At 44.5% G+C, this 27,936-nt stretch overlaps 1 protein-coding gene across 1 annotated transcript; it reads right to left on the reverse strand.

Moving 5' to 3' along the window:
* Positions 1 to 336: 336 nt before the first annotated feature.
* On the reverse strand, positions 337 to 27,335 carry HTR3B (5-hydroxytryptamine receptor 3B). Its single transcript, XM_081153596.1, has 8 exons — positions 27,125 to 27,335; positions 14,491 to 14,535; positions 14,085 to 14,194; positions 13,492 to 13,661; positions 12,832 to 12,989; positions 4,469 to 4,679; positions 4,154 to 4,336; positions 337 to 3,481 (listed from the first exon to the last, which is right to left on the reverse strand). Exons 3-8 carry the CDS (start codon positions 14,156 to 14,158, stop codon positions 3,246 to 3,248), a joined length of 1,032 nt encoding a protein of 343 aa, XP_081009722.1. The 5' UTR covers positions 14,159 to 14,194; positions 14,491 to 14,535; positions 27,125 to 27,335; the 3' UTR covers positions 337 to 3,245.
* Positions 27,336 to 27,936: the final 601 nt, after the last annotated feature.

A 27,936-nucleotide genomic window follows, 5' to 3' on the forward strand; every position in this document is an offset into this window, starting at 1 on the left:
CATACGCCCTACTGGGGATCAAGCCCGAAACCCGGGCATGTGTCCTGACTGGTAATTGAACCGGTGACCTCTCGGTGCACACCTGCCAGAGCTTGAGAGACCTTCTTTGGGAAGGGAGCAAAGGAAGGAGTGGTAGGGGAATTGGAAGAGAAAGTCCCTTTGGCAGCCCCCATCTCTCAAGTCCCCTACAAGGAGGCGTGTGATGGCTTCAGCCCTTGGGCTTGAGATCCTGGAATAAGGCACTTCGGGGAGTACCAGAGCCCATAACTGGATTCTGATCGAGGTAGCTGGAAGTGGGACCCCACACCAAGGACTCACAACTCGAATCCATCAGTTAACAGCAAGCAGGCCTTTTTATTTTGCGATGTTTTATTTGGTTTTCAGAGCACTGTTAAATACATTGCTTCATCCTGATCTTCAAAATTCTGTGGTGTGGGTAGAGTTAGAAGAAGCAGCCCTAATGTCAAATAGGGGAAACCGAAGCTCTGAGAGGTTAAGCTCAAGGCCCCCCAGCCGGACAGTGGTGGGGCCAGGGCCAAAAGCAGGCGCTTTCCCCATGACAGGGTTGGAAAGGAAGGAAAGTCCGCCACGGGGAGCTGACTGCGGGTCTTCTCCTCTCCTAACCGAGGAAGCGAAGCGAGATTCAGGGATAGATCTGAGGCCAGCTGAGCAGGTGGAGGCGAGGAAGCCGGTGGTGAGGACGAGGCGAGGAGGAAACGGGCGGAGGCTGCATGGACGCTTCCTGCTCTCAGCGTCTTACGCTCATTTCATTAACAGCAGCAGTGGAATTTCAAGGACAATTGCCATTGAGCACTAACTGGGAGGTAATGAGAGAGAGAGGATGCAGGTAAAGGCTGTTTGAATTTAAATTCTTTTTCTTCGGGCGGATGGAGGGGGGCAGACTTTTGTAAAGGCAGTTTTAGTGCTGGGAAAGTTTTTAGCAGACAGCTTTGGACTTTCATGTCCTCTGCGGCAGTGTTAGGAGTGGTGACTGTCCCCCAGCCCACCCTGTTCTTCTACCCACCAACTCCTGGCGGCTGCCCTGGGTGAGGGACACTGAGGCACTGGGTGTCTGGCCTTAGGTGGATTCTGTCCCTCAGACTTGGGGAAACACACTAGAAATGCGCCCACCGTCAATGAGCTAGGAAGAGTCGCTCTGTGATAGTTACCGCAGAATCACCGTAAGCAAAGCTCTGTATGCACCTGGGCAGAGATGAGGGGTAAACTAGAAATACAAGACCGGATTACTGTTCTAGAGTGTGATCTACTTGACAAGGGGTGCACGCGTGTGCACGCACACATGCACACGCGAGGCCACAAAACATTCAAAGGGAGAAGGTAAAGGCGGTGTAAGACTAAAGACAGAGAAGAGGGCAGAGTCATGAGTTACAAAGGTTGGGGGAAGAAGGCTGTTTGAGCAGGACCCTCAGACAGTGACACACAGGTTGGTGAACTGAAAGTAGAGCTTAGATGGAAACAAAGCCCTTCCCGAGGAGGGTGCCAGCAGGCTGGCTTGGCTGGACTGAGGACTCTGCAATAGGGATCATTGCAAAGCATAGAAAGTCAAGTATAAGGGGAGGGAAATCTTGTGGAAGGCTTGCATTTTAATCTTAGGAGTCAGGATGTAAAGCTACTGGAACTGCCATAAAATAGGCTAATCAGTGCAGATTTGGCTACAAAAGAGTATGAGCCAGAAATGGATGAGTTACCCAAGAGCCAGCTGACCAGGGTTCCTTTGTTCAGGACGAGTAGCTGTGGGCATAGATAGGAAGCTGAGGAGCCATCGGGACTGCGATGGTTACTTTTATGTATGTGTGTCAACTTGGCTAGGCCACAGGACCAAGATATGTGGTTAAACATTCTGGATGTTTCTGTGAAGTTATTTTCTTAGAGGAGATTAAAATTCAAATCAGTAGACTTTGAATAAAGCAGATTATCCTCCGAAAGTGAGCGGGCCTCATCCAATCATTTGAAGGCCTTAATAGGAAAAGACTGACCTACCCAGAGAGGAAATCCTGTCAGCAGACTGCCTTTAGTCTCAGGCTGCAACTCTTCCCAGGTCTTAAACCTGCAGATTTTGGATTTGCCAGCCTCCACAATCACATCAATGTCATGAGCTGAATTGTGTCTCCCCAAAAATGTATATGTTAAAGGCTTTATCCCCAGTGTCCCACAATATTTGGATATAGGGCCTTAAAAAAAGTAATTAAGATTAAATGAGGTCATTAGTGTGGGTCTTAGTCCAATATGACTAGTGCTCTTATAAGAAGAGGAAATTTGGACACACACAGAGAAAAGACCCTATGAGGACACATGGAGGAAGCAGCTGTCTACAAGCCAAGGAGAGGCCTCAGAAGAAACTAACTCTGCCAGCACCTTGACCTTGGACTTCCAGTCTCCAGAGCTATGAGAAAACAAATCTTTGTTTAAGCCACCCAGTCTGTGGTCTTGTGTTATGGCGGCCCAAACAGACTGATATAGGATAGCAGATTATAAATTCCTTGAACCCAAGGGCTGTGCATTAAGCCCATCCCCCGGCCCAGTGCCTTACACGTGGTGCGTGCTGACTAAGTGTTGTGCTAGATTGCACCTGGAAGCCTGGGGTCCCTCCAGTAGTAACACACTGACTGCTGAGGCCGCGCAGGGAAGGTGGGCTCAGCTGGGAGAGCGGAACAAGAGCTTCAGGATACAGGAATGGTGGAGGTTTTGTGTTCTGGTTGATAAAAGGTTGACACAAGGTTGAACTCAGGAATCAAGTGAAGGGAAGAATGATCTGTGACTAACTTGTTTTGTATTTTCTGGTGTGCTTAATACAATTCCTAGAACTTAATTGACACTCAATAAAGGCTGTGCTGAATGACTGACTGAATAAGTGACCAAGACAGGACTGGGAGACGAAGGGATCTTACACTTATTAAAAAACCTGCTAAAACATACATGTATGCTTGGATGTCCCTAGAAATTTGCTGAAAGAGACTGCTAACAGGAGTCACTTTGGGGAATGAACTGGGATATAGGGCAGGCTGACTTTTCCCTGTATGCCCCTGTTCATGCATTTTCATCGTAACTACACAACTCCTGGGTCATTTAATTGCGCATTAGGTGTGCAAACCTGGACTGAATGAAAAGAGGCAACAGGGAGTGGAGAGCTTTTTAACATGCCTCTCCTCCAATCTCCCCACAAAAATATTCAGCCTTCCTGAAGTGCTGTGAGCGTATTGGTGGAGACCAGCCAACTCTGGTCTTCACAAGCGGCTCCACAGTGCCCAGAGGGAGCACAGGGTGATGGTGTAGAGTCCCAGCACGACAAGGTAGCCCTGAAAGAGCAGTCGGTCAATGCGTTCCAGGAGGGCCAGCCATCTGACCTCCTGTCGAGCCGCCTGGTCCTGGGTTTGGAAGTAGTTGCTGATGAACTGAAGCTGGGACAAGACTTCCTTCAGGTTCCCTGACTGCTCTTGGTGCTCTCGACAAACAGGGGGCTCTGCGTGAGAGAGGAAAACACCCCAGTCAACCAGGGACTACCAGACCCTCCTGGACTTCCCTCTAAGGCTGAGGGCCTCATCCTTCAAGGAAGGTTGTGGGCGAAACTGGGCAGTGGGTTGAGTTGGGGTTGGGGACTCTCTCCCTGCCTGCTGAGGGGAGGCAAGACTGTGCTGAAGGAAGACCCAGAGAACACGTGTAAGTGGGGTGTCTAGGCTAGATCCCTCCAAGGGACTTTCTGAGCTAGGGGCCAGCTCATGTTGGCTCCTTGGAACTTTAGTGGGTAAGATGATTTTACACCTTTTCACATGAAGCACCTACACTCCAAAGCTATACATATACAGTGTGTGTGTGTGCACCCAATCCAAATCTATACATACCTCTGTGTGTGTGCGTGTGTGTGTGCGTGCGCGCACGTGTGCGCACCCAGAAACAAAACAAGCTAAGGGAGCTGAGGACCTGACTTCCAAGCTGAAATGAGACTTTCTGGGAAGTGGCAGGAAGTGGCCTTCGGTCCTCAGGGACGTCATGTAAACTGCAGTACAGAGGCTGAGAAGCAGAGGCTTCCGAGTCTTCACACGGCCCAGCACCTGACCCGGTGACCCACCAATGGGAACTGGTGCAGAGGGAGACAAAGCAAGACAGGGGAGGGACCTCAAGGTTTCTCACAAACCTGTCGCCCCAACAAGCTGGGCCCTGGGATCCATTCTAAGCCCATCAGCATCGGTGTCCCCTCGAAGGCACAAGAGCGGCCGCTCCTGGCTGCTGTGCTGGCCATCATGAAGGAATTTGACCAACAAGATGGACTTGGATAAGCTGAGAACCAAGAAGGCCATGCAGACGGTGAAAAAGACCCCTGAGAGAAGGAACCAGGAGGTGGGGTTAGCTGGAGTCTAGGGGCCTCTCCCTCCCCAGATCTGAGATGCAACAGCAGATCTTTGCCAGGAGTCCTGCAAAACGGGTGTCTGATGGCCCTGAGGCTGCTTACCAATCAGAGGGGTGTGCACTGTGCTCTGTGGCATCTCGTCAGACATGTTGACCCTGAAGACGGTGTAGCCCACCAGCAAGCTGGTCTTGAACACAATCCTGGCCCGGCAGGTGGGAGGGATGTAGAAGCTCCCCAGGTCCACAAGCATGAGGAAGATGCTGGGAATCAGCAGGCTCACCACATAGACCAGTGGGCGCCTGCGGATCACTACCTGGCCAGGGACAAGAAATCTGTTGAAAAGAGGGTCTAAGCTGATGGCCTAGCATTTGGCTAAAGCCATAGCCAAGAACGTGCCTTGAAGTCTCAAGGGTTGCATAATGTGAAAAGTCTACATAGTTTAGAAATAGGAGGTTACTTTGTGCTTTAGAAAGTAGAAAAAAAAATCTTTCAGTTTTTACATAGAACTAATATTGTTATTAATAATTATAATAATAATAAGAATCTACCATTTGTTTACCACCTGCTGTTTGCTAGGTACTGGACTACATGTTTCCTATGTTTGGTCTTAGTCATTCCTCACAGCTCTAAGGCTGGGTATTGTTATCTCTGCTTTACAGACAAGGAAACCAAGGCTCATGGAGATGAAAGTGCTGTCTAAGCTACAAAGCTGGTGGGTGAGAAATTGTTTTAAAACCAGGTCTTATACCAAAATCTTTCTTCTTAAACCACTTGTTACGCAACATATTGTGGTGGTTTTGGTTTAGTCTATCTTCTTACTTGGAATTCGAGCTTTGGTAGCACCTGAGAGTGTAGCTGTCAGAGTCTGGGCAGGAACAAAGCATAATTAATTTGGGAAATCTGAGAAGGGCTTCATAAAGAGACTGTTTACAAAGTGCAGGCTGGGCATGAAAACCACAAGAAGGAGGGCAGTGTCCCAGGGGTGTGGGGGGACTGGGCGAGTTGTTCCTACCCTCAGGCCTGAAGGGACCCGAGGAGAAAGCTGTGTGGACAGGACTCCTGCAGCTGTGGCTTCCTCTAGGGACAAAGCCAGCCTGGCGGCGACTCCACAGAGAGGAGAATGGAGAGATAGCACCCACTCACTCCAACCTTCTGCCACTGCCCTCTGTTGGCCAAACATGACCAGGCGTCCCTGCAGGCCACAGCTCAGTCCCCGGAGCGAAGAAGGGGACCTGTGCCGGCCAGTGCAAGAGGCCCCGCGTGGCCTGCAGTGTGGCCGGCAGGCAGGGCTGCTGCTGAATGGGTTTTGTAGCTGGGAGTTTGAGTCTCATAATAAAATCACTATGATTGTTGATGCCATTGTTTTAGTTTCTCTGGGATGGTGACAGGAAGTGTCTTCAATAAACACAAACTGTTCTCCTTCCTGGAGAGGAACCAGGGTCCACACGGCTGCTTTCCTCACCAGACAGTGGACCCCTTGATAGTGAAAGTAGCAACTTTTAAAAATCTCCCACAGAGCCAAAAAGAACCCTTATTTTATAGTGGGGGTTCAATGAATGTTTACTGAACAAATGAATGGTCTGGCTCTTCACATTTGGATTTGGGAACATAATGTCTAAGATTTCCCATCTCTGGGATTCTCAAGCACCGGAGGCTTTCTGCCTGTGAGAGCTCCGGGCGCCCAGATGCCCGTGGCGGGCTTGATTTAGCCTCACTGCGAGCTCGCAGGCGGGGAGCTCAACAGCCCGCTTTACAGATTTTAACAAATGCAGCTCCGCAGCCTAAGCAAGGTGCGTAAGTGGCAGAGCTGGGAGGTGCCCTCACGTCTGATAACAAGCCCGGGGGTATTTTTCACACAGCTCACAACTCTTTTTAGCTACAACTCTTGGTCTGGCCAGACCTCTGAGCTGGGTTCAGGGTTCTCCTCCCTCCTCTCTGTCTCCTGCTCTGGAAGAGACTCAATACAAATAAGCCAAGACGGAGGCCAGGGACGGTGTGGACGGTGGCAGGGAAAGAGCGTGACCGGGTGAGGCCAGACATCACCTTGCCGATGAGAGGGGGGAACCCCCCACCCCCCAGCCATTGGGTCTGAGAGCATATTCGGTCTCAGTGGAGCTTGACAGGCCCGAGCGTTTGGCGGATTGCAGTCTGGCTGTTGTCTTTCACATTAAGCATAATTGGCTGCAGATACCTAAACCAGAGCAACACTCACTGCTTTGCAATAATTTGGTTAAAACCCATTTCTACCAAAGTGCAATCAACAGCAAAACAACAACAAAATGAACTGCCATCAACCTGCACCTCCCTAGCTCCCTGCATCACGCTGTGCCCGAGCTGGCTGTAGTTAGGCGGGGGCAGTGAGCAGGGAGCCGAGTGGGTAGAGTCCACGGGGTCCTGGATGTGGGCTCAGGCTAGCCTATTGGCGGTCTATCTGGACATAGGGGATGGTGTGCGGGGGGTGACCAAGCCTGCTGTCTCTGGTGGGTAGGAGCAGAAGACCCCCTGGAGACTTCATGGCACATATTACATGAAGGGGATGAAAAGTAATAAGAATGGAAGAGTCCAGACGCAGTCAGCGGAGCAGGGTTCCAGAGCCCCTGGGTTCTCTGCCTCCATGTGCCAGTTTCAGTGATTCGGATGAGGCATTTAACCTCTCCACTCTCCATGCCTGATTTTGCCTCTTTAAAAGAGCAGTTTACTTTTACCTTGCCGAATATCGTGGGTACAATTGAAATTAGCTGTTGTACTCTTTAAGTAAAGTTCCTGTGTAAATAGCAGGTGCTGAGATGACTGCTCTCCACCCAGAGGCTGACGCAGAGAATGAATGTACATCTGGGCCAGAGCCAAGGATGGGCAGGGTGGCTTCTCACGGCCCCTGATTTCTAGGGAGGTGCAGTTGCTGGGGGACAGATGTGGCAAGAGCTCAGAGGCCGGCAGGCAGCCTGCTCCACAGGCACGGAGCCTGGGCAATTGCACAAAGCTACACACTTAGAAGGGCCTGCACTGTGTTTAGTGCTCTGCTGGGGCCATTTTGAAATCCATAGTAATTTTTAACAAGGGGCCTGGCATTTTCACTTTGCACTAAGGCCTCACAAATTCTATAACCCATCTTGTTAGGAGGATATTCCTCACTGGATCAACAGTAGCCGAAAGTAGAGGGACAATAGTAGGAACAGAGAGAGACAATTAGCTTCTGCTGCAACAGGAAGCAGACATCTCTCCTGCTGACGTTGGGCTTACAGCACTGTGAACCTGGATGGGCCCTCCAGAACTACCTCAGCCACTTTCTACCGTTAGCTAGGATGCTCCCGTTCCTCAGATGGACCAAGGAAGGCCTATAGTTTTTTGTTTTCTTCAAGAACAAAGGATCTGCCTTTTCCTCTATGTTGTTTTAGGGCATTGTTACTATGTACCGGGCTAATTTTCCCTATAAGCTGAATGCAGCCTAAAGAAATGTTAATTTTATCACCCAGGTTTCAGAAATGTTTTGCTTTCATTACCTCTTTTTATCCTCAAAGCCCTTTATTTCCTTGTTCAAGAAAGATTAATTGAGCATGAACAGAGTGTCAGGCTCTATCCTAAATACTGGAGTCAGGACTGTTACTAGGAAAGGTCCCATCCCTTACCTCCCTCACCATCATAAGGGATCAGGACCCAGACTCTGGGGGTTAGACATTTCCCAAGTCTACAGATGAAGGGAGAGTTTAGCCCAGAATGGACCATACCCAGAGTCTATGCCTGACTTAGATGATGAGATTTGGGCCCTTTTGACTTTATATTTAGATGACTTTGAGTTTATATTTAGATGGTCTTATAGAGTTGGAGCAGGAATGGGTTAAGATGTTTGGAGATGTTGGGACGGGGTGCATATATTCGCATGTGGGACAGACATGAATGTTCAGGAGCCAGAAGGTGGCAGACCAGTAGGCTGGATAGGGGGCCCGAGAATGCCTGTCCTTTCCGCAAGTTCAGAATGAGGCCGTATTTGGAGATGGTAGTTAGTTAAGCTGAGGTCTCGCGGGAGAAGAGGTGCCCTTCATCCAAGGAGACCAGGGTCCTTTCAAGAAGAAGAGACACACAAAGGAGAAGGCATGTCAAGATGAAGGCAGAAATTGGCTCACTACATCTGAGAGCCAAGGAATGCCAAAGCTGCTGGCACCCGCTGGCAGCTGGAGAGAGGTGTGGAGCAGGCTCTCCCTCAGAGCCCAGAAGGAACCGACCTGCCGCACCTCGATTTCAGGTTTCTGGCCTCCAGAGCTGTGCGACCACACATTTCTGTTGTTTTAAGTCACACAGTTTGTGGTACTTTGTTATGGAAGCCCTAGGAAACGAATACAGGCAACTTGCCCAGTAACACACAGTGGACAGACGCCAAAGGATGGACTGGGACATGCTGCATTATGCTCAGCCGTGTCATCATCCCATAGACTCGGGCACATCGTTTCCCGAGTTAGATTGCCTGGGTTCAAGCCCAGGCTCCACTAGTTACCCCATTACCTTGGTAAGTTACTTAACTTCTCTGTACCCCAATTCATCCATTTGTAAAAACGTAGATACTTAGAGCACCCATCTCAAAGAAGTGTGAGGATCACACGTACAAGCTCGTAAAACGGTGGCTGACACAGAGTAAATGCTCCCTTTCGCGGTTATTATTCTTATGTCTCCCTGGGAGACTGCGAGGTCTATGACAGGTCTCAGGGGCCTTGTTTCGTTCATGTTTGTGTCCTCGGTGCTTACCACCGAGCCTGGCACCAGAGCTCAAAAGATGCTTGTTGAGCAGCATTGTAGTCTGTTAATAATGCTACCTTTAGTTCAATGAGGTGGGATCGCGGAGGCAGGTAGCCCAAGTGGGGGCTCTCCAGCGGAGGTCACCCTCTGAGGACGGCCTCTCGGGGAGTCACGCCAGAGGCAGCGCCCTGCTTATTCTGGGGGGAAGGTGCGTCACCAGCTCAGTGAGACACTGCTCTCTGCGGAGGTGCCCCTACATATAGCCCATCACTTCTAATGGACTGAAGGAGCCGGTGCCTTTAGATTTCAGAGAAAGGGAAGAAAAAGCCCTTTAGTTTCAGTCTGTGTTCTCCATTAGACACCCTTCAGGTGTTAGCAATATTATGCCACAATTTCATTACCCATTAAAGCCAGGTAATAATAAGTACACAAAGGTATTCGGAGCTATTGTTGTTAATGAAAGAGATCAATCTAATTCCGAGCGTGTGTGGAGAGCTCCTTGGAGATGGAACAGGCCCCAAGGTTAGCCTCTAATTGCCTCCTTGATGGTAGACCCCACCAGTACTCAATTTTGCATGACCGTCTTTATGACATAGTTGGAATTTTGACGCCCAGACTCACGCTTCATACAGAAGCCCATTTTCCTCTCCTCTCAAGCCCCTCCCAACACTCCTAACTCAGAAAGAATGGAAAGTGGCTGCCATTTAAGTAAGATCCTTCCACCGAGGGAGAGTTTCTTAAATCTGGACCATGGCTCCGCTGGATTAGCAGAGAGTCCCTGACTCCAAGATTACTAGAGCGACCCTGGAAAGATTTCTAGGGCTCTAAACCCTCTCTCTGTCTCTCTTTCCGTCTTTCTCTCCCTGTCTTCCTCCCCCCCCCCCGTTTCTCCCTCCCTCCCTTCCTCCCCCCTTCTCTCCCACTTTCGACCTGGTAGCCCTCAGAAGGATCTTCTATAAAGTTTATGAGCTGCATTCAATAGATGTCTCAACAAAAGAACTCTATCCTAAACTAGAAAATTAAACTATGTTAGAAAAATAAGATGAGGCACTTCTCTTTCCCAAATGCCCCTCTGCATGTTTCTAGAAGCCTCTGTGGACCCCCCAATTCCTGCCTGAATGAGCGCTTACTCAGTGTGGGGATCTGTGGTTGGACTCACTTTAGTTCCCACAACTGTCCACCCTTTTCTATCCAACATGGGTTCTTAAATTTTATTCCTACTTCCTCCCCCTTCTACCCTCATTCTTTAAAAAACAAAAAACAAAATGCGGCCGTACAGAAACTAAATGCTCGCCTTGCTATTTCTGGAAACCAGTACCTCGGGGAGTGTGCTGGAGGGAACGTCCCCTCCCGAGCTGCTGGCAGAGCGCTGGGCGCACGCAGACATTTTCGTAGGCAGAGGGCCTGTGCCCTGGCCCCTGTGGGATGCAGCCAGACTCCGGGCCTCGGCAGTGCCCTCTGATAGACAGGACGTGTCCCAGGGCTGGCAGCTACGATTGCGCATTAGCTGAACCAACGGAGCATCCGGAACATTGGGCTTCGTGTTGATGGCAGCAGTGCCCCTCAGGCCTAGATCATTGTACCTCCTGCCTGTCCCACCTGTCCCCAACCCCTGCTGTCCCAGCCTGGACTGGGACACCGCAGGTGATTAGATTAAGAGGGAGATGCCTCTGCCGTCAGGACCCTGGCAGCCCAATGTCTGAATGGAACTGGGCTCTACGTGTCTCATCATTGGCCAAGGGCTGCTGAATTCAGAGTAGGATGTGTGGTATGGAGTCAGAGTGTAGGAGCCCAGCCACGGTGCACAGAGCAGGAGGCAGGGAGGCTAACAGAGGTCGAGGGACACAGAGAATTGGGACTGTCACCGTATCTCCTATAAGCTCCTGAGTCTGGCTCCCTGCCCTACCAAATATGACCTGTGACTCTCCTCAGGATTCTTTCCCTAGTCTATTCTGGAGGGCCAGGGTGGCAGCCAGCCCTGCTGGATCACCCTCCTTAGCCCCCGGGACAAAGGGACCCAGGGAAGAGCTCTGAGAGCCTGAAATCGTATCTCTGCCCCCCTCCAGTGCACCCAAAGTAGACACTGAGAGTATGGTTCACGAGATGCAGGGAGCCTCTCCTTCCACAAGCCATTTCCTACGCCTCTGCCCAGCACAGTACACAGAAAACCTCTCGCCACTGTTGAGACGACAGATCCATACTTAGGGCGAAGTGTGACATGTGGAGAGCGTGTGTGTGTGTGTGTCTGCCTGCCCCGTCTCTGGTTTCGCTCTCTCCTTCCGTGCAGTTCAGCTAATGGAGTGTGCAGCGTTCTCCGGGTGCGTGGCAGGTGACTGTGCGCCACCTCGCACACGCTGCTCCCTCACGTCTCCTTTTAATGTTCTCCATTACTCGGGCTGCATTAATAATGTTTGCAGGCTGATATCTTTAAAATTAATGAGGTGTTTACTCTTACCAAGAAACTCATTGAAATTAAAAAAGCTTCCTTTTCTCCCCTCCCTTTCCCTCGCTAAAAAAAGTGGACAAACAAGCCACAGTGCAAGCTTTGCTAAAAACCAAGCAGAACAGGCAAGGACTCAAAGCCCCCCACCAGGAAGGTATGCACCCAGCTAGTACCCAGGGTTATACATCAGTCAGGTTCAGACCACAGCTGTTTCTCAGAGGCTCCGATTTAACAAGAGCTTTCCTTGGGAGCTGCACACGGCACCTTTTAACCGGTGGAGGGCATCTGAGTCATCAAGAGCAGCTTATTTCACCACCACCCCAGCCCATAATTACCCACTGCAGCCATCGCACCTTCACCTAGTCTGTACTTTCCTTCTTATTCAAAAGGCTCATTCCCAGGAGAATTCATCTTGTGGACAGTCCTGGTCTGTCTGTAGCCCCTATTTTTCAATCGAATCTATTACCTGGCAGAAAGGATGCCATCTCCCACCCCCCGCTCTCCAAACTATCACCACCGCGCACTGACTTTGTGCAGAAAAGCAGAGCCGAATACCAATGATGTGAGTCTCCTGGTTGCATGAACTTGCTGTAGCTCACATGCCAGGGTGGTTTGCCAGGAGGGCCAGGGAAAGGAGAATGGGGGCTGCATCCCACCATCCCCCAGAGCCCTGCTGGACAAATTTCTGTGAACAAGGCAGCCCAGAGCATTGCGGGTGGCACGTCTGAGCAGTTTGGGTTTTCATCACATCCTTTTAGGGCAGCTGTTCTCTCTGATCTGGGAACCACCAGTGGCCTCTGCAGATTCTGCAGGTGATTTGTTAGCTAATCCCTCAGATATTCAAGTTAATAATATGGTAATTTTATGCACCTGCATCTGAAATTAATTAATAATTTACTCAATTAAAAACAGGACAATAGTGTTGAAGAGACACTCTCCCAATTTGTTCTTGTGGTGCGTGCGTTTCCTTGTTTTCTCTGGGTGGCAATTGGAAGTGAGGGTGGTCGTGCACTAAAGGCCCGAGGGCTCCTGCTGTGGAGGGTGGTTCCTGTCTCTGGTCTGAAAACCATTGTCTTTATATTCACGTGTGGAGTATCCACAGCAGGATCCAGGGTCTCCGGCTGCACTCTGGCCTCCGAAATGCCAAATGCAAGTACATGTCCAGAGCCGTCTGAGTTGGCTGCTCCTGAATGATGAGTGACAACATGCAGTGGAGCAGAGAGTCCTCAGCCCAGTGGAGAAGGCTGAAGGCTGCGGGGAAGCGGGCAGCCGGGACAGGAAGGGAAGGACCTACCTGGAACTGAATCTGCGCAAAATCTCCAGCGCTGCTCTGCAGGACGTTGTATGTTGAGGACACAGAAAGAAGTTCCCACTCACTGTCATTCAGGAAGGCTCCTTTGTCATGGTTAACGTCGTCTCTGCTCCTCAGCAGGGCCAGGTCTACATCTTCCACTAAAGACAATAGAGACACTTGACTTCCCGGAGAGAGAGAGGAAGCAACATCGGATCCTCCCTTTACCCCTGCCCACCCCCCACCCCTGTGCAGTCTTATTGAGATGGGGGTCAATATAACCATTTTGAACTAGGGGTAGAGATGTGGAATAACATCTTTCCAGCCATGAAAAAACCACTATGAATTTAGGGTTCGGATTCCACTATCCATAGAACGATGGAGCTGCTCTGGTGACTTCTGTAACATCCCCAAGGGCAGTGGAGGCTTAATGCTCCCAAACCAAAAGTAGCAATTGGGCTATACATGTGGGCACAGCACTGCACTTGGTCTGAGAATTACAGCAGGAGTCAAATAAGTGCAGGAAGAAATTTAGATTTGTAAAAAGTCAGCTATGTGCAAAAATAAAAGACTTGAAGAGTGGCATAATATAAGCACACCTATGCGTGCCAACCACCCAAAACAGGTATGCTCCCCCTAGAAGACTGTACCCCTCCATCCTACCTGTGTGCAGAATGCTATTGAAGGTTAGGCTGCAATTCTGGATATCAAATGGAAAAGCGTATGTCTCTAAACTGCATGCAGAGACCACCTGGATGGACTTAGAGTTCTTAATGGTCCCAGATGAGTTCACATAAACATAGGGAGGATCAGGTAATATTTCAATGTCCACACTAGATGAAACACAAGAGAATTTGTTGTTAAAGAGAGAGCTTTAGTCATTTCAATGCACAGAACTGATTATGAGATGGTGGTGACCATGACACCTAGGACTAGCCCAGAAGCGCAAAGACAGATCACTTTTCCCTAAGATAATTCACCGTAGCAAAGATGAATTCAGCAATGACAACCTCATAAATTCACTCACTTGCTACTGTTACAACACATAATCCATGAGTAAACTCAAGCATTAGTAATCAAATCTGTATCTTAAATGATGTCAACTCATGGTACCTTTAACTTGAATATTCCCAACAATATGTTCCTCTTCAAGTTGAGAAACAAAAAAATAGCAATAACTAGTGAAAGTAAGCAGCAACTGTTCTGAATATTCTAAGCAGTCTAAACCCCAACAGAAATACATCTAACACACTTACAATTCATTAATGATGATATCAGGGGCCCAGATGGCACTTAGAGGTAGGGAGATCTCTCTAATATCATCAAACATGCTGGAGTTCCACGATAAAAACGCATCATCCCAAACCTGTTAGGAGTAGCCAAAAAGGAAACTTATCAAAAAGGGCCAATATCAACCTCACCAAAAAACTGAAGAGAGATTTGGATAAATAACCCAATTGACGAGCCTGTTGGTACTGTCTGTTAGGGTAGAGAACTTCCCAACCAACTTCTGAAGATGGTAGCCTCAACCAGAAAACAAATTAGGTTTGCTGCAGATCTAAGGAACTATAAACACAAAGAAAGTATCTGTTCTTCAGAGTAATATTTTTCAGCAGATCAAGATCAGGAGTGCAGCATGCATGGAAGGAATCAAACATTTACCTCACGGTACCATACATTTGTCTTTAGTTTTTGGTTCTGTGTATCCTGCAAAACAAAACAAAAATGCACACCAAATATTAGCATGTCAGGAAATCAAAGCCCAATTCAACAATATGACAATTCAGAGGAAGAAAATCAAAAGTAAATAAATGATGTTGATTCTAAAAATATTATCTTGACTCTTCATGATCTGAGCATTTTCAGTTCCTATTTATTACACGCACCTGTCACTATGAGCTTTACTATATTATCTATGACAAAATGGCACTTTGACTGCACTTGACATCTTGAATGATTTGCTAATCTCTTTCCTACTCTAATTAGTTACTCTGCCATTAATCAGACTAAAAAATGATATGTACTCGTAGCCAATTCTGAGCTAAAAAGATGAGACCAAGCTTTTATTTGTGATCAAGATATTACTCATACTCTTTCAATGAGTGTTATCTCAGCCTCTATAGGCAACCATTCCTCAGTTACCTTATGTTTGGATTTCTGTTCTTATTATAAACAGACTAAATGAGCTTATGTAAATGAAGTATATTTTGATGATATAAATAGATGTGATTTCCCAAGTCTGCAATGAGTCAGTGATTTTTTTAAAGACCCCCCCAAAACAAACCAAAAAACAACCTCCTTACTAATTTTTTCATATCTAATCTAATAAATAACATTCTAAAACTACTATGTTCTTAGAGATTAAAAAATTTATACTATATAAAATATTAACTCAAAATGAATCATAAATCTAAATGTAAGTGAAACATATAAAACCTTTATAGAAAACACAGAAGTAAGCTTCATTACTCTGAATTAGGCAATGGCTTCTTAGAAATGACACCACAAGAACAAGCAACAAAATAAAAAAATAAATGGGACTTTATAAAAATTAAAAGCTTTTGTGTTTTAAAGGACATCATCAAGAAGTAAAATGACAGCTCACAAAATAGGAGAAAATATCTGCAAACCATTTACCTGGTAAGGGCCTTATATCTAGAATATATAAATAACTCATAACTCAACAAAAAAACCCAAATAACTCAAATTAAAAGTGGACAAAGTGCCAAATCAATCTTGAGAAAGAAAAATAAAGCTGGAGGCATCATGCCCCCTGATTTCAAACTATATTACAAAACTATGGTAATTAAAACAGTATGGTACTGACATAAAAACAGACACATAGATCAATGAAACAGAATAGAGAGCCCAGAAATAAACCCACACATATATGACCAATTAATTTACAACAAAGGAGCCAAGAATATACAGTGGGTAAAGGATAGTGTGAAAAAGAATGAAACTGGACTGCTACCTTACACTAGTCACAAAAATGAACTCAAAATTGATTAAAGAATGTAAGACCTGAAACCATGAAACTCCTAATAGAAAACGTAGGTGGTAAGCTCCTTGACATAGTTTTTGGCAATGATTTTTTGAATCTGACACCAAAAGCAAATATAAACAAGTGGGACAGGACTACATCAAATTTAAAAGCTTCTACACAGCAAAGGAAACCATCAACAAAATGAAAAGACAACCCACTGAATGGGAGAACATATTTGCAAATCATATATCTGATAAGGGGCAAATATCCAAAATATATAGAGAATTCATATAACTCAATAGCAAAAAATATCTAATTAGAAATGGGCAGCTGGGCTAGGTGTGGCTCAGCAGTTGAGCACTGACTCAGGATCCAGGAGATCAGGGTTTGATTCCTGGTCAGGGCACATACCCAGGTTGAGGGCTCGATCTCTAGTTGGGGGCGTGCAGGAGGCAGCCGATCAATGACTCTCTCATCATTGATGTTTCTATCTCTATCTCACCCTCTCCCTTCCTCTCTCTGAAATCAATAAAGATATATTAAAAAAAAAAAAAAAAAAAAAGAAATGGGAAGAAGATCTGAATAGACATTTTTTCAAAGAAGACACACATAGGTACATGAAAAGAGGCTCAACATCATTAATCATCAGGGAAATGCAAATCAAAACCACAATGAAATATCACCTCACACCTGTTAAATTGCTATTATCAAAAGACAAAAAATAACAAGTGTTAACAGGGATGTGGAGAAAAGGGAACCCTTATGCACTGTTGGTGGGAATAAAATTGGGGCAACCACTGTGGAAAACAGTATGGAGTTTCCTCAAAAAATTAAAAATCGATCTACCATATGAACCAGAAATTAAAGAAAATGAAAACACTAATTCAAAAAATATATATCACCCCCATGTTTATTGCAGCATTATTTACAATAGCCATGGATGAATGGATTAAAAAAATTGTACATATATACAATGGAATATTATTCAGTCATAAAAGAATGAAATCACTCCATTTGCAACAACATGGATGGACCTTATAAGGGCCTTATAGCTAAAATATATAAATAATTCATATAAATAAATCATTAGGGAAATGTATTATGCTAAGTTAAATAAATTAGAGAAAAACAAGTACCATATGATGTCTCTCATATGTGGAATCTAAAAATAAAACACAATAAAAAAATCCAAGCTCACAGATAGAACAGATTGGTGATTGCAAGAGGTGGGGAGTAGGAGAAATGGGAATCAAAACCACAATGAGATACCACTTCACCCCACTAGGATGACTAAAATAGAAAAGACAGAAAATAACAAGTGTCGGCAAGGATGTAGAGAAACGGAAGCCCTCATACACTGCTAGTAGGATTATAAAATGGTGCAGCCACTTTGACCATCAGTTTGATAGTTCCTCAAGATGTTAAACATAGTTACCATATAACCCATCAGTTCTGTTCTTAAGTATGTAACCAAGAGAATGAAAACATAAGTCCATACGAATAAAACTGTATAGGAATGTTCATAGCAGCATTATTCATGATAGTAAAAAATGGTAATAGCCCAAATGTTCATCAACTGATGAATGGATAAATAGAATGTGGTACATCTGTACAACAGAATAGTATTCAGCAAGAAAAAGTAATGAAACGCTTATACCTGCTACAACGTGGATGAACCTTGAACATATATGCTAAGGGGTTATGGCCAAGATGGCAGCATAGGTAAACACAGTGCTCAAATCCTCCTACAACCACATCAAAATTGCAACTAAACTACAGAAAAACCATAATTCAGAAGAGCCTGAAATCTAGCTCAACAGAAGTCTTATGACTAAAGATAAAAGGAGAAGTCATGTGGAGACTGGTGGGAGGGACAGAGACAACGAATGGGCTGTTCCCACACCCACATGTGGTAGATAAAAATCAAGAGGGATATCTTAGCTGTGAAGGTCTCCCCTGAAGAGCAAGGGGTCCCAGTCCCACCCCAGGCCCAGCCCAGGGTTCCAGAGCCAGGAAGAGAAGTTTCCATAACTTCTGGCTATAAAAGCCAGTACGCATTGTGGCTGAAGGAGACAGAGGGCATTTGGAGTCCCAGGTGTTCCTCTTAAAGGACTGACTTGCTCTGAGCTACAGCACTGGGGCAGCAGCTGGAAAGGCACCAGGGACATTTGGGGAGGAACTGAATTGTCTGGCATCAAGGTAAGAGCTGGAGGGGCAGATTTCTCCCAGACAGAAGTACTGGCATGGGCCCTTCTTCCTTTTCTGAGCCCTTCCCTCATAAAGCTGGCGGTCGGGTGCCATATCTGAGTCTCCATCAACCTGGCTATCACTGTTCGCCCTGTCCTGGTGATTCCCTGGGACCCTGCCCAGACCAACTTGTGGGCCCACCCAAGCTGTTTTCTATGGCTTTCCCATACAAAGGGCCTCTCTTGGCTCATGCTTCAGACTTTCTTAAAATCTCTCAAGCAAGCATTATCTGGCCTCAGTATGCCATGTACTTCTCACAAAGTGACCCCAGGCCCAGCACTATAGCAGCTGGCCCTGGCTTGCAGCTTGACCTCTCCTGAGTACCTCCAAGCTTAGCACAAGTAGCAGCCATCTGCATATTGCTTTGTAGCTCATTCTGGGTGGCCCTGGGCAGGTCACAGGTGGTGGCTGACCTTGGCCTGTACCTCCTGGGAGGCCCTAGAGCAACCTCCACAAGTGACACACTCAAGGGGCAGACTCAGTGGGCACCAGAGCCCCACTGAAGTAAGTAAGTCCTGCTCTGTAGGGTAGGCCCTTGCACAGCTGATAGTCCATGTTGGTACAGCCGCTCCTTGCAGCTGATGAGCTTGGGGGTAAATCCCTCCAGTTGATGTGCCAACAGCAATGAAGGCTCAACTACAGTAGAAGGGTATAGAACCCACACAGGGAGTCACCTCAAGTGTCCAGCTTGGGTGATTAGGGAGCCTGTGCCACTGGGCCCTACAGAACACCTACTATATAAGACCACCCTACCAAGCCTGGGAGACATAGCAGCTCTACTTAAGATATAGAAACACAGGGAGGCTGCCAAAATGAGGAGACAACGAAACATGCCCAAATGAAAGAACAAAACAAAACTCCAGAAAAAGAACTAAACCAAATGGAGACAAGCAACCTACCAGACTCAGAATTCAAAATGCTGGCTATAAGGATGCTCAACGAACTCAGGGGAAGAGTGGAGGAGCTCAAAACTTCAACAAAGAGAGAGGAAACATAAAAACAGAACTAGAAAACAAAAAAAGAACCAGTCAGAAATGAAGAATACATTAATTGAAAAGAAGAATACATTGCAGGGAATGAACAGTGGAGCAGATAAAGCAGAAGATCAAATGAGAGATTTGGAAGGTAAGGAAGCAGAAAATGCCCAATCAGAAGAGCAAAAAATAAATAAACATGAATCCAAAAAATAAATAAACATGAATCCAAAAGTATACGGAGCCTCTGGGACAAGTTCAAGCATACCAACATTCACATTATGGGATTACCAGGAGGAAAAGAGAGAGAGCAAGGAATTTAAAACCTATGTGAAAAAATAACAGAAAACTTCCCCAACCTAGTGAAGGAAATAGAGATACAAGTTCAGGAAGTGCAGAGGTTCTCCAAACAAGATGAACCCAAAGAGGCCCACACTAAGACACATCATAATTAAAGTGCCAAAGGTTAAGGGCAAAGAGAGATCCTTAATAACAGCAAGAGAAAAGCAGTTAGTTACCTACAAGGGAGCTCCCATAAGACTGTCAGCTGATTTATTGATAGGAACTTTGCAGGCCAGAGGGAGTGGCAAGAAATATTCAAAGTGATGAAAAGTAGGGACCTACAACCAAGATTACTCTACCCAGCAAAGCTATCATTTAAAATCGAAGGACATATAAAGAGCTTCTCAGACAAAGAAAAGCTAAAGGAGTTCATCACCACCAGACCAGTATTATAAGAAATGTTAAATGGTCTTCTTTAAGGTGGGAGGGGGGAGGGGGAATGGGTGAAAAAGGTGAAGGGATTAAGAAGTACAAATTGGATGTTACAAAATAGTCATGGCAATGAAAAGTACAGCATAGGGAACGTAATCAATAATATAGTAATAGCTATATATGGTGCCAGATGGGTATTAGATTTATCAGGTTGATAGCTTAATAAGTTATACAATGTCTAACCACTAGGTTGTACACCTGAAACTAACATAATATTGCATGTCAATTGTATTTGAAAAAAATATTTAAAGTAAAAATAAAAAAGACATATGCTAAGTGAAAAAAGTTAGAAAAGACCATTGATTGTACTATTCCATTTATATGAAATGTCTAAGATAGGAAAATCTACAGAGACAGAAAGTAGATGAGTGTTTGCCTAGGGCTGGTGGGGGTGGGGGTAGGGGTGGGAGGTGACTGCTAATGGCTGTTCTTTCTGAAGTGATGAAATATTCTGAAATTAGTGGTGATGGTTGTAACACTTAGTGGCGATGGTTGTATATCGAACACCACTGAATAGTTAAGCTACTATTTTAAAATTGTATTAATAAAGAAAAAGGAAACCATTTTGAAGATATTTTCAGGGAATTTATAAGTAAAAAGGCTGATACAAACTATTAATGAAATCACCTTGCACTCATATTTTCCATTTCTTTTCATGTATAAAAATTGCATTCTTAGAAGAAGAAAAAGAGAAATGAAATATTCAAGATGAAGACATTTGAAATAAAATGTGTAAAACATTTCCCCTGATGATTTAGGTTCAGAGCTGAGGAGTCATTTGGATAACCTTTGTATTTGTGTAGTATTTAGTACAATATAAGATTTTAATAAAATAATAGAGTTCGGTGATTTGATGGCATGAAAGCAAATAACAACTCCATTTTTCTCCCAGAATAGGTATAGTAAATCAGTTATCTAGTCAGTTATCCAACCACATAAAAGTGTATAATTTTTGTGCGTAGGGTCAAGACTACCTCTCTCTTCAGTCCACGTTTGGTGGGGGATAGGGAGAGACCACTGATATTTGGTCCATTAAGATGGTGCACCTGAAATTGTGCAGTACACAGACTATACAGATATACATGGGACGGGATCATTTGAAAGAGAAACAAGCAACATTTTAGATTACAGTTCCCCCTTTCTGCAATCAAGAAAGCAAGTTGCTGATGACCAAGCATTTCCAGGCACCTTGAGCAAGAAGAAGGGACTGTGAGCAGATAGGAGCGGCCCTTTTTTAGCAGTGAGACAGGGCCTAGTCTGAATGAACTTGCTCTACAGATTTCTGTGGACTTCAAATGGGTACTTGGAAAAGGCAGGTTTTAAAGTAGTACACAAAGTAAAAAGACTGAATTCACAAGCATTTCCACAAAGAACAGCTTGGAGGAGAAACAGAGGGGACGCCCAGTCAAGATCAGCGATGCAGGAGCCTGGCAGTTGACAAAACACCTCTGCTGGGAGCTCAAGGCTAGGCGACACCGCCGCCTTCCAGGCCTCACCAGCTGAGAGGTCCTGAAATAAGTCACATCTCACCCACGAAAGCCCGAAAGGCTCAATTCTAGGCTTTGTTGCGATCAGGAAGGTTTCCCGCTAATAGGACAGAGACAAGTCCCAATGCAGTTGACGTTACTGGGAAACATAGCTGCGAGCGCCCCTTGCACCACAAGACACTTCGAGGCCCGTGACATGCCCCGCGGGCTCTCGCTGCCACGCCAGGCCACGAATGTACCGCGCCCGCTCAGTCCGTGGCCGGGAAGGTCTGTGTCTTAATGTCCACAGCGCTTCATTTTTATTCAGCTGATGCTTCTGAAGCGCCCCGCTGAGGCCCTGGCCGTTTCTCTCCTTTTCCATTCTTCGTCACGTTACATGTAATAACAGTGCTCCGAATTTCTTTTCAACATCCTACGGGGCTGTCGGGGAGGACTTGTCATTCAGCCCAAAGAACACAGCGTCGAAAGGAGTTTGAAGCTGAAGCGGAAATCTGTTTTTGTCAAAGGAGGCAAGTTTCTCGGTGCCAGCTGGCGAACCTAATTGGTTCTCTAGTGACATTATTCACAGCTTTTCCCCCGTGTCTCTCTCTCTTTCCTTTAGATACCTTCTATCTTGCTTGTTAAAAGCAAAGGATATTTCAGAGAATTGGAATTCATTAGTCTTCCTAACAGAGGGAGTCTATTTAGATCTAAATTGGTGGTTAGCAAATATACAGATAATTCACACACATTCTTATTTATCTTTCCCAGTTCCGAAGACGATGGAAACAGATGCCTCGGCGTCTGGCTGGGAGGCTCCGGTCCATGTGCTGGAATACAAAGGTATCTGGGGCTCGAATGACAAAGCGCAATAGAAGCAGATTGAAACTTTTCACCGTTGAGTGGATGATCTCTATAATCAGATTTCCCCAAGGTCCTCATAATACCCAGAGATTCTAAGACAAGACTGCAGTCTTTCGCATAAACAGAACACGAGGCACGACTGTATCATCCAAGGGAGGTGCCGGGATGGAAGCTGGGGTGGAAGCTCGTCACGCCAAACAAACCCTGCCAGCAGTTCAGCCGCCGGCAGATCCTTCCAGCAAGTTCTCTCTTCGCGTTGGGAGTGTCCTTGTCTGAGCAGAATGTGTGAGTGACCCGATCAAGTCCTTTTAAACTGGCCTTGCCTCTGGAGCGAACCTTAGGTTAGCCCACCTGATCGTAAGAAAGACTTTTGCAAAGCCTATGAGACTAAGTCACCCATAAGGGCAATCCTAGAATCCGTAGTTACGTAATTAGTTTGTTAAGCAAATATCTATCCACTGTCTTTGAAGCAAGATACACTGTGTTGCATCCTGGGGGAAATATGAGTAAGAAAGTCCTTCCCTCGAGTAGCTTATTAATAAATTAGGGTATGGGGAGGGGGAGGGGATGGGGTGGAATGGGTCATTGGGGAGAAAAAGGGACATCTGTAATATTTTAAACAATAATAAAACAAATTAGGGCACGTGACATTTTAACAAATAACTATGTGTGTTGAGAAACACAGACTTCAGTGGATTTAAAGAAAGGAGACGTTGCTGTCAGCTTGGAGAACTGAGGGGGAATACACTAGGAGCTGAGACTAGAAGGTCGATAATATTTTGCAGATGGAGAATGAAGACGTTCGGTGGAGAAAGCAGCAGGACGAATGGCATACAGACAGGGTCTCAGCTGCAATGTGGTACTGAGCACACGTGGACGGCACGGTTAAGGCAGCAGATGGGGATAAAAATAGAGGAATGGAATATAAGTATTTGCAGATTTCTTAAGGAAAGCTTACCATACCCAGTAATACGATATGTCTGACATATTCTAGTAAAAACTAATATGCTCCACAACAGTGGAGAAAAACACATCTTTGAAAAAATAATTGTGGCCTCTTTAATTACCATAAGGAATCTGATTTTATTTTTTTATTAAGGTAGGAAAAGTTAGATAAAAGTTTTCAGTTTGATATAGTCGTTCTAAGGGAAATTATTAATATAAAAACTGTACTCCTTTTCTACACTTATCTCCAAAAAGCTTCTAAAGGAAAGTCTGAGCAATTTTACTCTAGATGAATCAGTTTGAAGCTAGGAACTGGGCGGCAAGGAGAGACCTAGAAGGGAGTCTCAACCCCCTGCTCGAGGCTGACTGTCCCTCTTCCTGAGGTTTCACATGACATCATTTGTGTCATGTGTCTTTACTGAAGTCATGCTTTTTCATTGTATAATATCTGATAATAACCCACTGACAACTAAGTAGCGAGGACTAATATTTCTCAAGTAGGTAACAATACAGCCCCAAGAAATTGTTTCCAAAATTTTAGTTCAATATCCAATTAGAAAAGGGACTTAAAGGCGTTTTCTATTGGAGCTTTGCATAAGAGGAGGCCTTCTGGAGTAGAGGTGGGTACCTCCTGGCATTTAATTAAACAGCATTTTCTAGGATCTTAGATCTAGTACTTTTACTAATGTGAGTGAGAAAATAAAGCTAGGAAAAGTAAAACTGGTTGTTATGGGGGATTTTTTTTTTTTTTTTGCATTATTTGAGTTTTCCTGTTTACAAAGAAATAATGATTAGGGTTTATCTAAGCTGGAGGAAAATATTCTAAAATTACTTGCATCAGACAAAAAATAATAATTTAAATAGTGTTATAACATGTCAATTATACTTTTAGTTTTAAGTTATTTTTATCAATTGCAATGTCTAATTCTCAATCAGGAAATCAGAGTCCATGATTCATAGCATAGCAGTCAGATATTAACACAGAAAACCACCTCCATTGGTTGCTCAAAAATTAAAATGGGAACTGCCTTATGAACCAGCAATTCCACTTCCAGGTACATAGCCAGAGAAACCCAATACACTAACTTGAAAGAATATATACACCCCTCTGCTCGTTGCAATGTTATTTACAATCGCCAAGCTATGGAAGCAACCTAGGTGCCCATCAGTAGATGAGTGGGTGGGCCTAGAAGGTATTAAGCTAAGTGAAATGAGTCAGACAGGGCAAGACAAATACCATGTGATTTCACTTGTATGTGGAATCTAAAGAGCAAGATAAATGAACCAAAAAACAGAAACAGACTCATGGTTGCCTAAGGGGAGGGGGACTGTTGAGGGATGAGTGAAAATGGTGACAGGATTAAGAAGTACAAATTGGCAGTTAGGGGACAGTCACAGGATTATAAAGTACAGCACAGGGAATATAGTCAATAATATTATAATAATTATGTTCAGTGTCAGGTGGGTACTTGACATGTTGGGGCACCACTTTGTAAAGTATGTGATTGTCTAACCACTATGCTGTTACGCCTGAAATTAATACAAAATAATATTGAATGTAAACTGTAATTGAAAAATAAAACTTGAAGAAAAGAAAGAAAAAAGCTTATATTAAAGCAATTTAAGCAGGAATTATTGTTATTTAAACTTAATTCAATATAAGGACATTAAAATAATAACATTGCATTGCAGGGTATATTATGTGTGTAAATGTAAAATGAGGGCAAAGGTAGTGCAAAGGAGGGGGGCAGGTAAATGGAATTTTACTGCTGTAAGATTCGTACATTTTATGTGAAGTGTAATAACATTAATTCTGAGTACATTACATGAAGTGAATAATGGATATGGAAGTGCATAAAACAACATTTAAAAAGCCAGTATAAAGAGGGATGCTAAAAGGCCAATAAGAGAACTAAAATTAAATATTAAAGAAATTAATTTACCTAAAATAAGGTAGGATAAGAGGAAAAGAACACCAAACAGATGGGACAACTAGAAAACAAATATCAAGATGGTACTGGTAAGTGGACGAAACGCCTCGATGAAAATGCGTGGATCGACTGGTTTAAAAAGCAATGCCCTGGATTACTGCTTAGCAACAGAAAGGAATGAACTACTGACATACACAACAGCTTCGAAACAGGACGGGAATTAGACTCGATGAAAAAACTCAGTCTCGAAGGCTACATGATGAACGGTTCCATTTATATGATAGTCTTGAAAATACAATTATAAAGATGGAGAGGAGATTGACTGGTTGCCAGTAGTGAAGGGTTGGAAGGAGAAAGGGCCCTGCCTGGGAAGGAGCAGCACCAGGAAGCCCTGTGATGATGGCTGCGTAGCCTGATGTGGGGGTGGCACTGGCTACACAAAGCTACACATATGGTAAAAGTACATAGCCGTGCACACACCAATCTGAATACATGTGAAACTGGAGAAACCTGAATGAGCTCTAGGGATTGCACAAATGTCATTTTCTAAAACTCAATATTGTTAAGATGTCAATTCTTCCCTAAATCTGTAGATCCCACACCATTCAAAACAAACTCCAAGCAGGGTTTGGAAAAAAAAGAAATGGACTGCGACTCTCTCTGGAGCACAGGCACACCTTTCCCCCTCTCCTTCCCCAGGCTTGTTCTCTCTGCCTTTCTTTTTACTAAACTCCAAGGGCCCTTCTTTTGCCTCTGTAACTTGTTTCCTGAGCCCACGCAGCCCAGCTGGCTCACCTTTTCTACCTGTGTGACTTTCTAAATAAACTTTTTCTTATTAAAAAAATCATATAGCCCTGGCTGGTGTGGCTCAATGGTTAGAGAGTTGGCCTGCACACTGAAGGGTCACAGGTTTGATTCCCAATCAAGGGCACATACCTGGGTTGCAGGTCTGCTCCCATCCCCACTGGGGTATGTGGGGGAGGCAGCCAGTCGATGTGTCTCTCACATCATTGTTTCTGTCCCTCTCTCTCCACCCTTCTTCCCTCCCTTCCATCTTCTCTGACAAAGCAGTGGAAAAAATATCCTTAGGAGAGGATTAATAAAATAATAAAGAAAGAGAAAGAAAGAAAGAAAGAAAGAAAGAAAGAAAGAAAGAAAGAAAGAAAGAAAGAAAGAAAGAAAGGAGGGAGGGAGGGAGGGAGGGAGGGAGGGAGGGAGGGAGGGAGGGAGGGAGGGAGGGAGGGAGGGAGGGAGAGAGAGAGAGAGAGAGAAAGAAAGAAAGAAAGAAAGAAAGAAAGAAAGAAAGAAAGAAAGAAAGAAAGAAAGAAAGAAAGAAAGAAAGAAAGAAAGAGACAAGATAATTGTAAAACTTATGAAGAAATACTAAGGTCATAAAGAGCCAAACTATCTTAAAAATAAAGAAAAAATTCCAAGGACCTATACTACGTGATTTCAAGAGAAATAAACCAACACTTATCAGTTAATTTAATTTTCAACCAAGGCACCAAAACAATTCCATGGGCAGAGGAAAGCCTTTTTAAAAAAAAATAAAAATAGTGCTGGAACAACGCCTACCTAATTGAAAAAAAAACAACAAAAAAAACAACCCACAAAAACAACAACAAAAACCTTGACCCATACCTCATAGCATCACAAAAATTAATTCTCAATAAATCATAGAACTAAATCTAAGGAGCTAAAAGCTTTAAATCTTCTGTAGGAAAATATTTTTGTGAACTTGGAGTAACAAAGGTTTCTTACTACCCAGAAAGCAATAGCCATTAATAAAGAATTGATAGAAATGGACTTCACTAAGTTTAAAATTTTCTGTTCATCATAAGACCCATTAAGGGGAGAGTAGAAGACAAGCTGCAGACTGGGACTAAACATCCACAATACATACCCGACAAAGGACTTGTGTCCAGAATAGCTCCTATAAATCTATAATAAAAAGACCGACAGCCAAATAAAAACAAGGAAAATACTTAAATAGCTACTTTACAAAGAAGTTACATAGGTAGCTAAAAAGCACATGAAAAAGAGCCCCAAATCATTAGCCATCAAGGAAAAGTAAAGTAAAACCACGACGCTATACCACTACACCCTCACCAGAGTGGCTGAAAGTTAAAAGTCTGAGAATATCAAATGTTGCCGAGGATGTGGAGCAACGGGAACTCTCGCAGCCGACTGGTGGGAGTGTAAGACAGCAGCCACCTTGTAACTCAGCCTTTCTCCGTTATTCGCTTCTGGGGTTTGCTTACGTGAAATGAAAACATAGTACGCAGAAGACTTGTACAGGAATGTTCATACCAGCTTTATTAATAGTACCCTAAAACTGGAAACAACCCAAATGCTTATCAACAGGACAATGGATAAACAAATCATGGTAGAGCCATAGCCAAATGCTACTTATCAGTACTCAGCATGCATGAACCTCAGGAACATTACACTAAATGAAAAATCCAGGCATGGTAGAAGACATACAGTAAAATTTCATTTATTTAACATTCTAGAAATGGCAGAAATAATCCATGGTGACAGAACTCAGAACAGTGGTTGTACCTATGGAGGGAGGGGGTGGGGACTGACTGGGAAGGAAACGAGAAATCTTTCTGGGGTGCTGAAAATATTTGATATACTGATAGGTTACACGCAGTCATCAAACCTCATCAAACTGTACCTTTGCGATCTGTGCATTTCAATATGTGTACTGAATACTTCAATCAGAAAAAGTAGTTTTGAGAAGTAATTTGAAAAACAATCATTAAACGACTTTAACAAAACAAGCTCAGTAAAGTCTGCTTGTTTGTAAGAGAAATTAATGCATGGTGCCAGATGGGTACTAGACTTACTTGGGTGGATCACTTTATAAGGTACACTAATGTCTAATCACTATGTTGTACACTTGAAACTAATATAAT

This window comes from Miniopterus schreibersii (genome assembly GCF_964146895.1).
Source record: "Miniopterus schreibersii genome assembly, chromosome: 12".
Lineage (NCBI taxonomy): Eukaryota > Metazoa > Chordata > Mammalia > Chiroptera > Miniopteridae > Miniopterus > Miniopterus schreibersii.